The sequence below is a fragment of the Pseudophryne corroboree genome, chromosome 1, assembly GCF_028390025.1.
Source record: "Pseudophryne corroboree isolate aPseCor3 chromosome 1, aPseCor3.hap2, whole genome shotgun sequence".
Classification (NCBI taxonomy): Eukaryota; Metazoa; Chordata; class Amphibia; order Anura; family Myobatrachidae; genus Pseudophryne; species Pseudophryne corroboree.
The window spans coordinates 468,166,897-468,185,412 of NC_086444.1; the positions used below are offsets into that span (position 1 = coordinate 468,166,897).

The following is an 18,516-nucleotide window of genomic DNA, read 5'->3' on the forward strand; positions in this document are numbered from 1 at the left end:
ATATTGCCATTTCACTCAGGAAAGAATCACTGGACCAATTCAACAACATCAGGGAACAGAAGAGAATTATTAAATTCTTGTGCAGTACAGCCTGAAGGAATAGTCTAGAAAAGGTCTTCAATATATTTCAAAAGTTATGTACAAAATTATAATTTCTGATGAATTGTATTTGAATGATATGGGGAACAATTAGCGCTCCCTTGTTTTAATTTTGTAGTTGTTATCCCAATTGTCCAGTGGGTGGAGTGGATTGCAACAAGGCTGACCTGCCATCAAATAGTTGCATCACTTTGATTGAATTATTTACTTTATACTATTTGGGATATTTTAGAGTGCTCAAATACATATGTATATTATCACACCCTACAATATGACCCATTCCATTAGGTACAAATTGCTCTGTTCCTGGACTTCTTTGCCAGTGGTAATTAAGAGGAGGGGCTGCAGCACAGTCCAAAATTCAAATATGAGAGCCATTTTTTTGGTGTGTGTGTGTGTGTGTGTGTGTGTGTGTGTGTGTGTGGGGGGGGTGTTTGACCAGGTACCTGTAATTTGGCACAACTCACTATAATGCAGTGTACATCCCTGGGCACAGATTCCCTGTAATGCAGCACACACCCCTGTAATGATGCACACGTCATGTAATGCATACACATGCTTGGAAATGGAGCAGTCATCTCCAGAAAATAAACTCACTTCCTTAGACACAAATGATCTGTAATTCATCACACATGATTGTGTACACAGTCACTCATGTAGCCATCCCTGTGCTGGAATGCGGCACTGAATAACTTCACTTCTTAGTCTTCTCCTGAGTGTTGTTTTCTCCATGCTGAGTGGATAGTGATGGCTTCTTCGATCTGTTGCACTCAGATGGCCATGCCTTAGGAAGATTACTAGACTCTTCAGGCAGTCACTGAGATCACCACTCTTTCTGGGAGTGTGTTTTGGTTTTAGATCTGAATACTCGCTCGTGTTTTAGATCTGGATTGGTTTTGCCAAAACCACCATTTCAGGTTTTGGTTTTGGATCTGGATTATTTTTAAAAAAAATAACACAAAAACAGATAAAATCACAGAATTTGGGGGTAATTTTAATCCTACGGTATTATTAACCTCAATAACATTCATTTCCACTCATTTCCAGTCTATTCTGAACACCTCACACCTAACAATATTGTTTTTAGGCCAAAAGGTTGCACCGAGGTAGCTGGATGACTAAGCTAAGCGACACAAGTGTGCTGCACAAACACCTGGCCCATCTAGGAGTGGCACTGCAGTGTCAGACATGATGGCACTTTTAAAAACTAGGCCCCAAACAGCACATCATGCAAAGTAGAAAAAGAGGTGCAATGAGGTAGCTGGATGACTTTGCTAAGCGACACAAGTGAGCGGCACAAACACCTGGCCCATCTAAGAGTGGCACTGCAGTGTCAGACAGGATGACACTTTTAAAAACTAGGCCCAAACAGCACATAATGCAAAGAAGAAAAAGAGGTGCAATGATGTCACTGGGTGACTAAGCTAAGCGACACAAGTGTGCAGCACAAACACCTGGCCTAACTAGGAGTGGCACTGCAGTGGCAGACAGGATGGTAGTTTTAAAAACTAGGCCCCAAACAGCACATAATGCAAAGGAAAAAAAAGAGACGCAAGATGGAATTGTCCTTGGGTCCTCCCACCTACCCTTATGTTGTATAAGAAGGACATGCACACTTTAACAAACCAATAATTTCAGCGACAGGGTCTGCCACACAACTGTGGCTGAAATAATTGGTTTGCTTGGGGCCCCACAAATAAAGCAGTTTATCCCCCAACCAAAAAAGATGCACAAACTGGCTGTACAGAAGCAAGATGTCATCTGCATCTTCATCCTCCGATTCCTCATCCCTTTCAGTGTGTACATCCTCCTCCTCACAGAGTATTAATTTGTCCCGACTGGAATCCACCATCACAGGTCACTGTGTACTTTTTTGAGGAAATTGCTGGTAAAGGTCTACCTGGAGGAATTTATAATTAATTTTGATGAACATCATCTTCTCCACATTTTGTGAAAGTAACCTCCTACGCCGACCACTGACAAGGCTACCATCTGCACTAAACACTCTTTCAGAGTACACACTGGAGAGGGGGCAACTTAGGTAAAATAAAGCCAGTTTGTGCAAGGGCATCCAAATTGCCTCTTTTTCCTGCCAGTATACATACGGACTGTCAGACATGCCTACTTCGATGCTGTCACCCATATAATCCTCCACCATTCTTTCAATGGTGAAAGCATCATATGACAGTAGACATGTCAGTAATCGTTGGCAGCTCCTTCAGTCTGGACCAGATGTCAACACGTGATCCTGACTGCCCTGCATCAACGCCATTGGGTGGGCTAGGAAATGTTATCCTTTTCCTCGCAGCCCCAGTTGTGGGAGAAAATTAAGGAGGAGCTGTTGATGGGTCACGTTCCGCTTGAGTTGACAATTGTCTCACCAGCAGGTCTTTAATCCTCTGCAGACCTGTGTCTGCCGGAAAGAGAGATACAACATTGGCTTGAAAACCTAGGATTGAGCATGGTGGCCAAAATGTAGTTCTCTGATTTCAACAGATTGACCACCCTTGAATCCTAGCAAAACGAATGAAGGGATCCATCCACAAGTTCCACATACTTAGCGGAATTGCTCCATCTTAGCTCCTCCTTCAATTTCTCCAGCTGCTTCTGCAAAAGCCTGATGAGGGGAATGACCTGATTCAAGCTGGCAGTGTCTGAACTGACTTCACGTGTGGCAAGTTCAAAGGGTTGGAGAACCTTGCACAACACGGAAATCATTTTTGAGTAAGGTGCATTCCCCCTCCTTTGCCTATATCGTAGGTGGATGTATAGGCTTGAATGGCCTTTTGCTGCTCCTCCATCCTCTGAAGCATATGGAGTGTTGCATTCCACCTCGTTACCACCTCTTGCTTCAGGTGATGGCAGGGCAGGTTCAGGAGTGTTTGCTGGTGCTCCAGCCTTCGGTACACAGTGGCTGAATGCCGAAAGTGGCCCACTATTTTTTGGGCCACCAACAACATGTCCAGCACGTCCCTGTCATTTTTCCAAAAATTCTGCACCACCAAATTAATTGTATGTGCAAAACATGGGACGTGCTGAAATTTGCCCAGTTGTAATGCATGCACAATATTGGTGGCATTGTCCAATATCACAAATCCCCAGGAGAGTCTAAGTGGGGTAAGCCATTGTGCAATGATGTCCCTCAGTTTCCATAAGAGGTTGCCAGCGGTGTGCCTCTTACAAAAACCGGTGATACACAGCATAGCCTGCCTAGGAACGAGCTGGCATTTGTGAGATCCTGTTACTGGTGCCGCTGCTGTTGTTGCTGCAGGAGGCAATACATCTACCCAGTAGTTTATCACAGTCTTGTAGTCCTTAGTTTGCCCTGCTCCACTTGTCCACATGTCTGTGGTTAAGTGGACACTGGGTACAGCCGCATTTTTCAGGACACTGAGGACACTTTTCTTAAAGTCCCTGTACTGTCCGGGAATCGCTTTCCTAATGAAGTGGAATCTAGCTGGGATTTGGTAATGGGGACATACTACCTCCATCAATTGTCTAAGTCCCACTGAACTAATGGCGAATACCAGATGCATATCTAACACCAACATAGCTGTCAAGGCCTCAGTTATCCGCTTTGCAAAAGGATGACTGCTGTCATATTTCATCTTCCTCGCAAAGGACTGTTGGACAGTCAGTTGCTTAGTTGAAGTAGTACAAGTGGTCTTCAGACTTCCCCTCTGGGCTGGCCATCGACTCCCAGCAGCAACAACAGCAGTGGCAGCAGCAGCAGTAGGCGTACCACTCAAGGATCCTACAGAGGAATCCCGGTTAGGAGAGGACTCATCAGTCATGCCAGTGACATGGCCTGCAGGACTAACTGACGTTCCTGACTGAAGAGGAAATTGACATTAAGGGAGTTGGTGGTGTGGCTTGCAGAAGCTTGGGTACAAGAGGAAGAAGGGACTTAGGTGTCAGTGGACTGCTTACGCTTACCCAAAGTTTCACAACTTGACAATGACTTCTGATGAATGCACTGCAGGTGATGTATAAGGGAGGATATTCCTAGGTGGTTGACGTCCTTACCCTTACTTATTACGGATTGACAAAGGCAACACATGGCTTGACACCTGTTGTCCGGATTTGTGGAGAAATAATTCCACACTGAAGAGGTGGCTTTTATGGTATTTTGCCCAGGCATGAGAATGGGCTTATTCATCCCACAGAAAACAACTGTCTCCCCCGGTGCTTCATTTAAACAAATCACATCACCATCAGAACCCTCCCCGTCAACTTCCTTCTCAGCACCAGCAACACCATATCCTAATCCTGGTGTACTTCAACAGTGACAAACTTCAATTTGAATATCAGAAACTAGACTGTGGGTGCTCCTTCCAGCACTTGCAGAGGGCATGCAAATGGTGGAAGGCGCCACCTCTTCCCATCCAGTGTTGGGAAGGTCAGGCATCGCAACTGCCGACACACTTGGACTCTCCTTGGGGATTTGTGATACCATCTTAGAATGCACAGTTCTAAGCTGTGCTTTTGCCAGCTTAACTCTTATAATTTTTCTAGCAAGAGGATGAGGACTTCCAGTGTCATGTGAAGCTGAACCACTAGTCATGAACATAGGCCAGGGCCTTAGCCGTTCCTTGCCACACCGTGTCGTAAATGGAATATTGGCAAGTTTACGTTTCTCCTCTGACCATTTAAATATATTTTTGGGGTAATTTTACTGAACTTTGGCTTTTTGGATTTTACATGCCCTCTACTATGGCATTGGGCATTGGCCTTAGCAGACAATGTTGATGGCATTTCATCATATATGTCATGACTAGTGGCAGCAGCTTCAGCAATAGGAGGAAGTGGTTCTTGATCTTTCCCTATTTTATCCTCCAAATTTTTGTTCTTTATTATTTTTCTGGAGTTATATAACAATATGCGGCACAGGAGAGCGTACCCCTACGCCACACAGGGCAAACCCTGTAAAAATGATTTGGATTAAATATTAATAACCCCTTTATTTGGAGTAAATAATATACAGGACAGGACAGCACCACTGGACTTATACTGCAGTACCACTGGACTGGACTTATACAGCGGTACCCCTGGACTTATACGGCAGTACCACTGGACTTATACGGCAGTACAACTGGACTTATACGGAAGTACCACTGGACTTATATGGTAATAGCCCTTGACTTCTATGGCAATACCCCTGGACTTATATGGCAGTACCACTGGACTTATACGACAGTACCCCTGGACTTATACGGCAAAACCCCTGGACTTATATGGCAGTGCCACTGGACTTATACAGCAGTACAACTGGACTTATACAGCATTATTTGTGGACTTATATGGAAGTACCACTGAACTTATACAGTAATACCCATGGACTTATACGGCAGTACCCCTGGACTTATACGGCAGTCTTACTGGACTTATATGGCAGTACCACTGGACTGGACTTATACGGCAGTACCCCTTGACTTATAAGGCAGTACCACTGGACTTATATGGCAGTACCACTAGACTGGACTTATACTGCAGTACCCCTGGACATATACGGCAGTACCCCTGGACTTGTACGGCAGTACCCCTGGACTTGTACGGCAGTACCCCTGGACTTATATGGCAGTACCACTGGACTTATACGGCAGTACCGCTGGACTGGATTTATACGGCAGTACCCCTGGACTTATATGGCAGTACCACTGGACTTATACGACAGTACCCCTGGACTTATACGGCAGTACCACTGGACTTATACGGCAGTACAACTGGACTTATACAGCAGTATTCCTGGACTTATATGGAAGTACCACTGGACTTATACGGTAATACCCCTGGATTTATACGGCAGTACCCCTGGACTTATATGGCAGTATTAATGGACTTATATGGCAGTACAACTGGACTGGACTTATATGGCAGGACCCCTTGACTTATAAGGCAGTACCACTGGACTTATATGGCAGTACCACTGGACTGGACTTATACGGCAGTACCACTGGACTTATGCGGCAGTACCACTGGACTAAGATGAATGGACTAATGGGAATGGATGAATGGACTAATAGGGCAAAACCCCTGGACTTATACGGCAGTACCACTGGACTGGACTTTTATGGCATTACCACTGGACTTATACAGCAGTACCACTGGTCTGGACTTATACAGCAGTACCCCTGGACTTGTACGGCAGTACCACTGGACTTATACGCAGTACCATTGGACTGGACTTATACGGCAGTACCACTGAACATATACGGCAGTACCCCTGGACTTGTACGGCAGTACCACTGGACTGGAATTATATGGCAGTACCCTTGGACATATACGGCAGTACCCCTGGACTTTATACAATAGTACCACTGGACTTAGATGGCATTTCTCCTGGACTTATATGGCAATGCCACTGGACTTATATGGCAGTACCCCTGGACTTATACGGCAGTACCCCTGGACTTGTACGGCAGTACCACTTGACTTATACAGCAGTACCACTGGACTAGACTTATACAGCAGTACCATATGGACTTATGGCAGCACAGGACACCACCGCTGGACTTATGGCAGCACAGTACACCACCACTGGACTGATGCAGCACAACACAGCACCACTGGACTGGACTTATACAGCAGCACCACTGGACTTATGGCAGCACAGGACACCACCACTGGACTTATGGCAGCACAGGACACCACCACTGGACTAATGGCAGCACAGGACACCACCACTGTCCTTATGGCAGCACATGACACCACCACTGGACTGATGCAGCACAACACAGCACCACTAGACTGGACATACACAGCAGCAGCACTGGACTTATGGCAGCACAGGACACCACCACTGGACTTATGGCAGCACAGGACACCACCACTGGACTGATGCAGCACAAGACAGCACCACTGGACTGGATTTATACAGCAGCACTGGACTTATATGGCAGCACCCCTGGACTTATATGGCAGTACCACTGGACCTTTACGGCAGTACCACTGGACTGGACTTACATGGCAATACCCCTGGACTTATATGGCAGTACCACTAGACTTATATGACAGTACCCCTGGACTGGACTTACACACACCACCACTGTTACTGGATTGATGCAGCACAAGACACCACCACTGGACTGATGCAGCACAAGACAGCACTGGAATGACACAAAATAGCAGGTCGCCACCCCATGTGTCACACCACTTTCCCACACAGACACTGAGAAGATGTGTCCTCTCGCTACACTCTCCAGGACTGGATGAAAATGGCTGCAATGCGCGGCACCCCTTATATGGAATCCAAAACCCACGAGAATCTGACAGCAGGATGATGACGTTTTGCCTCATTCTGGTTTCCGAGGCTGGTGGGAAAACCCAAGCCGGACTCGGCTTCGGGCTCGGGACGTGATGTTCGGTAGGGTTTGGTTCTCAGGGAACCAAACCTGCTCATCCCTATTTTAAATCCATCCAATGATTCTGCAAATACCACTCACTTCAACATCAGTAATAAAAAAAAAAAAAAACATTCTTTCTCCAGTCATAGTGGATGCCCCTTGGTCACAAGGTGCTCAAGACGTGTCAGACAAAACTTTGTGTTGTTCTTCTACATTTTTATAGGCATTAATAATGTTACTTCTAAGGCACATTTTCTCCCAAACTAAACAATTTATTTTATTTTTATAATTTCACACTAACATTCATTTTTATTATATACTGTACATAGCCCATTTCTGAACAGATGATCTACACTCTGCTTTTAAGATTAATTCAAAAATTACTTTACCAATAACTGTAGGCCAAACTAAAGTCAGTATGTTTCATTTATATCAACACTTCTAACCCAAAGCCAGTTATCTACGTATATACATGTGATGTACCTCAGTCCAAGTGCTTTTTATCTTATAAACCAATTTATTAAATTGAACTGTTTCAAAATCTATCACAAAATCCAATTATATTATATCAACATTGTAACTGTATTACCAGGGTCCATTTTACAAATTTACAGAAATTGAGCATATTATATGCAGAGGGGATGCATTTAATTTGCCGGGTGTCGGGATCCCAGTGGTCAGGATATCGATGCCGGAATCCTGACAGCCGACATTGCCACCAGCTGGAATCCCGGCGCAACAGGGCAAGTGAAATGGGTAGTCCTGGCAACTCTATGAAGCCACTTGCACTGATTTGCATCATTGTGGCACTGCCCTCACTTTTCAGTGCCAGTAATCGAGGTATTGTATAGTGGACTGTGCCCATGATGAAGTTATTGTGCTGTACCTACTGGTGGAGGCAGCAAGATATAGGCAAGTATGAAGTATCCCCTTTTTATTATCTCCTCTATATAAACTAACCTCTATGCATTCAGGGAAAATATGTGTAATGCTAGAAGACTGGATGCTGGTTGTCAGTATACTGACAGCCACATTCCACCATCCTTAATCCCAGCAGCAAGCGCAGTGAGTCCACATGTGGGCTTGCTTTGCTAGCCATTCTTCAGGTCCGGTGGTGAGCTTTGCTCGACATAGGTTATATTCCCACTCAGGTGGTGGCATGGACCAACCAGCCATGTAGGAATACCGGGCAGCATTAGGTATTCCGACTGCAAGCATTTTACCAGCTGTTTGGATTCCAGAATCGGTATTCTGAACCCCTGGGATCCCGACAGCCGGCATATTAACTGAATCTCACATTCCGTTTCCCTGCTTATTTGGTATCGCTACATAGTTTATAAAACTCAGTGGCACAAGCACACACACACTCACAGCAAATATATGTATATACGGTATATAGACCCATGTAAATAGAGAAATATAAGTTATGAAATATACAGTATTTATCAAAATATTTAAATAATATTTACAAATCTTTGAATATTGCACACATTTAATAAATAAATCTCTTTTTTTTCTCAAATGATTTTCTGGTGTTGAGTCTTGTGAGGTTTCAAGTTCAACATACAAAAGCAGCCATAACCTTAACAGTTTATTGCTGGTGATAGCACTGTTATCAACAACAGTAGCCTGTTAAAGTGAAGGTGTTATAAAGTAATGGTCTCAAAGTTTAAGGTACAAACATGTTTTTGGTGAGCAGGCCACCAAAATTAATGTGCCAAATAGTTATAAGACTTTGGCTTTACATTACAACAAACTTCCACTTTCATTTTAGCTGCAAACTCACTAAAAACATCCTGGTTCCATAATCTCAGAATCTATTACATATCCTTCTTAATCATTTATTAAAGGAAAATTGTGCTTTCCTGCCGTCATTAGATTCAATTATGTGGCGTTGAACACAGTCTTGTGGCCATTTGTCCATATTATTTCTAACCATCAAGGCATACTACTGTACTTCTTTAACAACCAGCCTTGGGAAGGTGCAAAGGCACAGTTGGACAGGACAGTACTGGTGGGAGGGAGTTAGAAGAACACATGAGAAAATTGGGTCAGAAGAACACATGGAGACAGAGGAGGTCTAAGGGACAAATGAAGAAGGAGTGGCTAGAGGCACACATGGAAGGGGGTCAGAAGCAAGATTGAATGGGTTCAGAGGCATATATAGGGAGAGGATACAAAAGCATATATTGGGGTGGTCAGAGGCCCACATGGGAAGGCAAGAGCACTGATGGATAGGCAAGGGGCCGAGGCACACTTAATGAGAGGCAGGGAGCAGAGGCTCTAATGAAGAAGTCTTCATGGAAGCAGGTAGAAAGGAGGGGGCATATGTGATTAATAAGCCATGATAGATGTGGTCTCCAGGCCAGACTGAAGCCTTGTATGAGAGAGGGTCAAGGAAATTCTACTCCCATGCCCCCATCTATATCTGTTTCTGCATCTGCTGCTGATCCGTCTGACAGTGGTCCCGCATGCTGATAAGCTCTACAAAAACTTATTCTTAGTCATAGGCTGAAGTGTTCCTGTGACTAAGAAGCAGTTCACAGGATGGATCATCGGCCTCATAGTCCTGACAACATACACCACTTAATCTCACGCACCAAATTTTGCAGCCAGCAGTAAAACCCTGTATAGCTACCTTCCACCATGGAGATATAGTAGAAATAAACAGGAGCGGGAGGGCTATGTGTTATTGTTTTTGTATGGACAGTGCTCATTGTACAACCATTGTTGCAGCCTCTACACTCAATCCATAATGCCCCCTAAGGTGAGCTGGGTGCATGGGGTATAGGTCCAGAGGCACTGTGTCCCCATAGAAACTGCACGATATATATATATATATATATATATATATATACACACACAAATATATATATATATATATATATATATATATAAATGTATATATATACATACACCTATATATACATATATATATATATATATATATATATATATATACCAAGTGAAGTGCAAATAGAGCGCCTGCTGGTGTTTATTAAAAAATGGTGAGATAAATCACCCTGTCAGACTTGAAAAAGATATATGCCAATTACTTATCTTGCTTAAACAATCTGTGTGTGGCACCAGCTGAAGATAGCTGACAGCTGCACCGAGATTGTCCTAATTTTTGTTGGTGCAATCTGTGGAGAAGTTTAAGATGTTTCATGATGGTTCTGCACAGGGGCGTATTAACCCATTGGCCAGGATGGCACTCGCCAGGGGCATCAGCCGAGCAGGGGGCGCCCTCGGCCAGTGGGTGGAATCCCTTAAGCCGTAATGCTGTTGGGAGCTGCCGGCGGCAAGGGCTGCTGGGGTCTATAGTTTATATTCAGTTTCTTCACGTAGTTTGGTGCAGTGCCGGACACCAGCGCCAGCTCCTGCCTGCAGAGCAATCCTCCGCCCTCCAGCCCAGGCAGCTCGGCACAGCAGATATTGCCAGACACTACAGCTATCTGCTGGGATGTTGTGGTGTGGGGACTAGGGCTATGTGCTGTGTGGGGAGGCTATGTATGTGCTGGGAGTGGGGGAGACAACTACTATGTACTAAGGGCAGACTACATCTATGCGCTGGGAAGGGGATGGTGGACTATGTGCTGGGGGGACTACGGCTATTGCTTGGAGAGTTGGGAAGGCTATGGCTATTTGCTGGGAGGGGACTATGGCTATGTGCTTGGAAGGGGATGGGGACTATGACTGTGGGGGCATATCTGGCACTGTGGAGGCTTATCTGGCACTGTGGAGGCATATGTGTATCTGCACGGTTGGGGGCATATCTAGCACTATGGGGGAATATCTGGCACTATGAGGGCATATCTTGCACCATGGCGACATGTGTTTCTGGCAATGTGGGGGCATATCTAGCCCTGTGCGGGCATATCTGGCACTGTGGGGGCATTTGTGTTTCTGGCACTGTGGAGGCATGTGTGTATCTGGCACTATTTGGGGCATATTTGCATCTGGTACTGCACTTTTGGGGTCATATGTGTATCACACCCCCATTTTCATTGGCCACATCCCATGTGGCATGTGGCCACACCCATTTTTTTTGCATGTGCACGCCTTCGGCGCATACACACAGTACCACTAAGAATTTTTTCTACTTGCACCACTGTGTAGTGCGCTGCACTGCAGTTCTTTGCACTACTATTTGATTATACTACCTGGCCTTGGGTAGCATTGCCTCCTCAGCCAGGCTAGGCACTGCTGATGTCTCCTCAGTGTTATAAGAATTACTGTGTGGGCATAATGTGTAAAGGGAACTGCTACTGTGTGGGCATGATGTGTGTAAAGGTTACTACTGTGTAGCATAATTTGAATTGGGGGAACCATTGTATGGTCATGCCCCTTTCCCAAAAGATCATGTCTCTTTTTTGCACATGCACCTTCCCTATATCAAATATGGGGTGCACCAGTCCCTTACTTTGCCAGGGGCACCCGGTCCCCTAGATACACCCCTGGTTCTGCACACAAAAGCACAGCAGCTAACACTACTAACAAACACAAAACGTTCTCCATGATGAGCAACATCTCCTTACTATTACTGTAGAGGTTTTTGTTAGCACGACCCTACCATCTTCATGATAGGGGTGAGCAGGGAAACCCAGCTTCTGTGGCCAGGGCTACTCACCATGCACTGCGGGTATAAGGGGGCAGATTATGATGGTGTCAAGGAAGGCAGCTACCTGCTAGCAGCACTAGTTCCTGGCTTCCCTACCGGGCTGTGGCCATCTCACTGTGTACACTTTGCCCCTGCATCTCCTCTTAGGAGAATGATGTGCTTCCTATTGCCTAATGGCATAATTCCCAACAGATAGGAATGGTATCGGCTTCTTCATTAGTAGACTATAATGTGTGACAAATTAATGTAAAAAATATTTTTAAAATTAATATACACTGTAGCAGTAACTGTAGTTGTTGGACTATGAATGTTGGGAAATACTGGAAGTGCAAATACAAAGACAGTATTATTTCTAACAAGAGGCTTGGGGAAAAACATTAGATTGTTATAAATTGTTACAGTATATCAGGCATATTAACAGCTTTAGAAGAAAAGAAAATGATAAATGTTATTTTAGCCATGTTCAAATTAAATCAGCAAAAGACCATGATAGCGGAGAAAGTTGAGAAAGCAAAAGGTTAATCAAGAATGCAAGTCAGTAGGGAGTGTCACCAGTATATAGAGGATGCTATAACCCGAAGGAGCATAGACGCAGAATAAGAGCATGTGTGTGTATACAGTATATGTATGTATGTGTGTGTATGTATGTGTGTATACAGTGTGTGTGTGTGCGTATACAGTATATGTGTGCGTATACAGTGTGTGTGTGTGTGTGTGTGTGTGTGTGTGTGTGTATACACAATGTGTGTGTGTATATACAGTGTATGTGTGTGTGTGTGTGTATACAGTATATGTGTGTGTATACAGTGTGTGTGTGTGTGTGTGTGTGTGTGTGTGTGTGTGTGTGTGTGTGTGTGGTGTGAAAAAACACAAATGTCTCCTCGCCATCTCCTAATTTCAGTAATCTCACTCCATAAATGGAATTGCTATGTATACATTGCTCTGCAGAACCATACATCTATACTTTGCTAGGATTGCTGTCACTCAAATAGTGAGCCTGTACAAATTATTTTCTTCTGAAAACGTCACTATTCATTTTTGTTTCCCTTAGATTTTATTTAAGTAAGTATAACAAGTGTTTTTTGGGGGATGATAAAACACCTAGTAACCATTACCTGTGCAATCGAATATTAAAGATATATTACTGATTGCATATGTTCTTATTTTATATGCAGCAGATGTTGCTTCATGTTTGAGTAGAGGAAGAATTAATTGGCGTTCTTTCAAATTAATTCAATTTGTTGAGTTGAGAGCTAGTTTTAAACTGGAAATCCTTGAGAAGACAAATCAAATAATTTGTGGTTTAGAAGTGCCAAATCTGTGACATTTAATTAACTGAATGAAAATGAATGTTACACAACTGGAATACTGTTTTTGATAATCACAAATGGCTGTTATATTTTAATTAATTATAAGCAACAAAAGGAATTGTTTACTGTCTAACTTAAAAGATGAAAGATGAAAACATTTAACACATACTTCAAATTACATTTTTGTACATGTTTGGATAGCTTGTAAATTCTAACAGTAACATACTGCAATATTTATTAGTGTTTTAACAGTAAGAGTATAAATATAAGTTCTATTCTAGCCAAAAAAATACTTATTTGTTCATGTGATTTAATAAACTTCACTGGCCCAATATACATTCGACAATGAGCTTTAAGAACTCTGCTCAGGGCTCAATTAAGGGCCACATAGGCCTAGGGCTGAAAATGTTCATGGGCCTGTTGTCATAAGTGGAGGAGGTGTGACCAGTGCTGTGTGGTTGGGGCCAGAGCCTTGTGTGCATGTACACCAGCCCCAATGTCTTCCTAAATACATAAAAATAAAAATAGTGTGAAAAAAAATAGAAATACAATTTTCATTTTTATGATTAATGGCTAACTATGTGATAAGATAGGCAGTTGGTCATCGTCATGCTTCAATGTGATGAGGCTATTTTTATCTGAAGCTGTAGCTCCATCTGCCCCGCTGTTAATCTGGCCTTGACTCAACTCAGAGTAGAACTTTGACTTACAGTAACTCTTCATATGCTAATATTTTTCTTATACTGATGTTTCTAGCTTCCTAAAATAAAATTGTCTTCTAAAGTGCAACTTTTTTGTTTAAATGTTTCACAAGTTATGTATATGTGATGCTCATTTGGGTAAGAATAGCCTTTGTATTGCAAAAAAATGGTATGTAGTGTATAAAGTAGTAATATAAGTTAAATGCGTTCTTGTTAGCCACTCTGAATACACATGTATTGTAATTGATACTCCAGTATATTGGTGCACATTTTAGTATAACAAAAAAATGGGTATTGTACCAGTCATTATACTTAACAAACACTTTGCTTTATTTCACAATGTATTACAGTGTATTTACATTTATAAACATGGTGTATATAGTTCTGACATAAAAAAAAATCTTGTTGATTTATTTCCTGTCGGTGTCTAATCACTTTTGTCTACAAACTGTAAAGTACTATGTCAAAAACTACATAAAATCTAGGTGCCAATACAAACTACAGATGGCGCCACGCTAGTCGTGGCTCCATCTGTGCCTAAACACACCCGCCTAGGTGCACCTTGGACTTGGAGTTTCAGTCTCTGACTGGGTGCACGCGTGACGGAGATGTGCCCCATTCACTTGAATGAAGAGCATCTCCGTCCACGCGCCTGGACAGAGACACTGAATGAGTGCGTCTCTGTGCACTCCCGGCATGACTAGGCGGACGGATTACCTAGTCACGCCGGGAGGGATCATTTGCGATGGAGCCGCCTCAGATGAGCGTGGCTACATCTGTATAATAACCCAATATAGCGCACTAACAGATTAATATTTTATATTATATGTTTATATCTACACATGTGTAAAGTTCTGTTCTTTTCAATGTAGGTAACATTATGAATCTGTGATATTTAAGATGAGACATGTCCTGTATAATTTTTTTTAAGCTATTCCGATTTACATCTAAGTGTTAAGTTCCCTCCTATTAACATATACTTATATTAATAGGTCTTAGTGACCTCAACAAGGATAATGTTGATATTTGAAAATCTCCCTCAGAGCAAAGTTTATTTGTTTAGATGGAAACCAATCTGTTTAGGGTTATGATCCATATGTATGCATTTCTGCTACAGAGTAAAACAATTGAGTAAAAGCCTCCATACTGTACATCTATGTAGTGATTCCCTGACCCTGCCGGAAACATCCATCCGCCGACTGACGACCCTCAATGACCATGTTAAAAATGCCTGATTTGCCGATCCTGACCATTTCCAATCGGGATCATGGAATCAGGATTTTTAAACATGTAAAAATTCTGTTCCCACCACATGATGTATGGGGGTATTAAGTTGTTTTGTTCATGTATTTTCTCATTTTTATTTCAAGGAAACTTTTTTGCATAATATACTGTATGTTACATTGTTATCTTTACATAAAGCATTTTGAGTATTTCCTCATATTGAACCTCATTAATAATGTTTTATCTCTGTTCTTAGTGAATTCAACTGCAAGGTAGACCTGATTATTTTTATTTATAATTATTATAATAATTATTATAATTATTATTATTACAGTGCTACATTTCTATAATACAGGTTATTATTTGGATAATGATAATTCTGGTTTTATGAAGTATAATTGAAGTATACAGTACTACTAAGGAGTGTAACCTAAGGCTTCTTGATGAGTGTTAACTCTTAAAATAAACCTTGGTGCTGGTTGAATTTGGGATTTAAAGATTTTGTCTTTTTAATTATTGTTAGTCAGATATTTTTTGCTGCTATTAACTTTTTGTCACACAAGTCATGAAGGCTCTGGCTTGTGTCATGAAATACTGTGAAAATGTGAAGTTCTGCTTCCTACTGTTTTAGTACCACCACTTTGATTAAATGAAATGTTTTCTTTTTCATGTCAAATACTTTTTTTGTGTAGCCTCATTTCTGACCCAAATTAATTATGGGGATGACTGGACATTAGGATTGTATTTTTGCTACCATAGTTTTCACTTTTGTGTTTATGAAAGTTTTTATTACATTGTTTAGAGTGTGACTGGAAAATGTACTTAAAAAAAGTACAAGTGGGCATACATTAATAATCAAATTTTGAGTGAATATGGACAGATTAATTCATTAATTAACCAGGAAATAGCTGAAATTTAGAATTTGCCATTTTTTTCCTACTGCTTGCTAGCAAAATGGCCGCCTGAACAGAATTTCACATTGTATTCATGTGACTGTCTGTACAATTAAAGTGTTCAAACAAAGCTCTTTAAATGTGTAATTCTGCTCACTGCTGTATGATATCATGAAACACATTTTTGTAAAAAACAGCCATTGAATGTATAATTTTGTCTTTTATTGTCCAAAACAGGTGGGACACCTTCAAGACAGAAAGGATTTTTAGGATGTATTCGATCTTTAAAGTTAAATGGCATAGCTATTGATTTGGAAGAAAGAGCTAAAGTTACACCAGGGATCAAACCAGGATGCCCTGGACACTGCAGCAGTTATGGGAGCTTATGTCATAATGGAGGAAAATGTGTTGAAAAGCAAAATGGTTTCTTATGCGATTGCAGTTTGTCATCATATACTGGAGCTTTCTGTAAAAAAGGTGAGTATATTTCAATAAATACATTAGAAAGCAAAATTTTAGGCAACTCAGATGAAACTGCATGTGAAAAGAAGTTAATGCAGGGTGCAAACCTAAACATAATGTTGATGCAAATTTTAGTATTTGTTTGCTGAAGATAATGGATTGGAAAAAGTAAAACTGTATAAATGCCATTTGTAAAGGTTTGGACACCCTTTCAGTTTAATGAAGTATTGTAATGAATTACTAGTGTCCAAACAAATTAATTGTTAAATCTGTAAATCTATAAACAATTTACAAGTTTAACATGTACTCTGATCCTATTGATTGAGACTTAAAAATAAAGTTTTTTTTGATGCCCAAAAAGAAGAAGGCTATAAACAAATGGACAGCAAAATGGAGCAATGTTTAGCTTTGCTGTCTCATAGTTCAATTAGCACCATGTACTTCTCTGTGTGGAATTTATATGTTCTCCCTGTGCTTCCTTGTGTTTCCTCCATGTACTTAGGTAGGGAATATAGATTCTGTTTCCACTGGGGTAGGAATTGATGTGAATTGCTAACTATTCTCTAAAAAGCACAGAATTAATTGTGCATGCCATATGAATTACTTTAAAAAAAAAAATATAGTCAGATCATTGTCAGATACCAGATTAACTCAAATCAAAATCTGGAAAACCTTAGAAAGAACTTCTCTTAAATGAGTCATAATGAAAATCAGACTATACTGTATGTAATGTCCACCAGCCATGAGCTGTTTCTAAAAATCCACACAGCTATGAATGTGCCTAAGAATGCACCCTCTCCATTCCTTTTTCTAATTTCCATAATCTCACTTCCTAAAACTGTATTTTTATTTTGCACTGCAACAAAAATCTATCCACAATAGTGCAATTCAACCACATTTAGAAAGGAACACTCCAACTTTTTTCATCAGTTGATATCTGTCTTCTCCTCCAACCATTTGTTTTTACATCTAACTCAAATTTCTTAAATCCTCATGTAGAGTTGGAAGTAAATAATTTCTTCAGTGTGCATGAGTATCAAAAAATGCTTAGATTTATGTCTGTTTGTAAATTCAGCTGCATCTTACACCATAGTTGTTGATTTGCAGCCGCCACCATTAGGAAGGGACTGTCAGGTCATTGGTGCACTGGAGCATGGCACAGCCATGTTGGTGGTGTGATGCTACAATTACATCATCAAGGCCCCATCCCCACTATACAGTGCCATTATTACTGGCATTGTAAAGCAGGGGTTGGGGCAACAATAATACCAGTTGCATGTCCAGAGTGCCCACTTTGGTTAGGAAATGGGCAACTGTGGGTAGCCATGGGGGCTTTCAGGAGACTTGCTCACTTTTCTGGACACCAGGGAGAGCCAACCCTGTTCTAGGAGTCTCTTGGACTTTCCCCAAAAGTAGGCAAGTATGTCAAATAGGGAATTTTATACTTAGAGAGTTGGAATGGGGAAGAGAAAAGGCAGCTTGTATGGCATATAGGCCTGCTAGACAAAAATAACTATGTGATGAAAGGATTGGGTGTTAAGGCTCACAGCAGTTAAAAGCTAGAAAATCATTATTGGTCTAATAAAGCCCTAGCAGCCATAAACTGTTTAAATATGCATGTGCTTGTATAACTACAAGTTCCTGCATAACAATGGCTACGATGTCTAGAACTGGTAGTGCCATACAGAAAAAAACTAATGCAAACAAACTAAACTCATTAAAATGAATTTATTTAAATTTACCCATCGCCAGTCCCTTATTTACTTGCTTCCTGATTTTAATAAAAAATAATAAAAAAGCTGCAGAACCTCGTGACGCACTGACATGTATGACAGGCCAGGACCACTTTATTCAAACTGTTCA

The 18,516-nt window shown here is 41.6% G+C and overlaps 1 protein-coding gene across 1 annotated transcript in view; it reads left to right on the forward strand.

Annotated features, from left to right (window-relative positions):
- CNTNAP4 (contactin associated protein family member 4) overlaps window positions 1-18,516 on the forward strand; it is a 438,669-nt gene that overhangs the window by 380,166 nt on the left and 39,987 nt on the right. Inside the window, exon 18 of the mRNA XM_063913709.1 lies at window positions 16,429-16,668. Coding sequence (XP_063769779.1) covers window positions 16,429-16,668 — 240 coding nt within the window. The remainder of the gene's footprint in view (window positions 1-16,428; window positions 16,669-18,516) is intronic.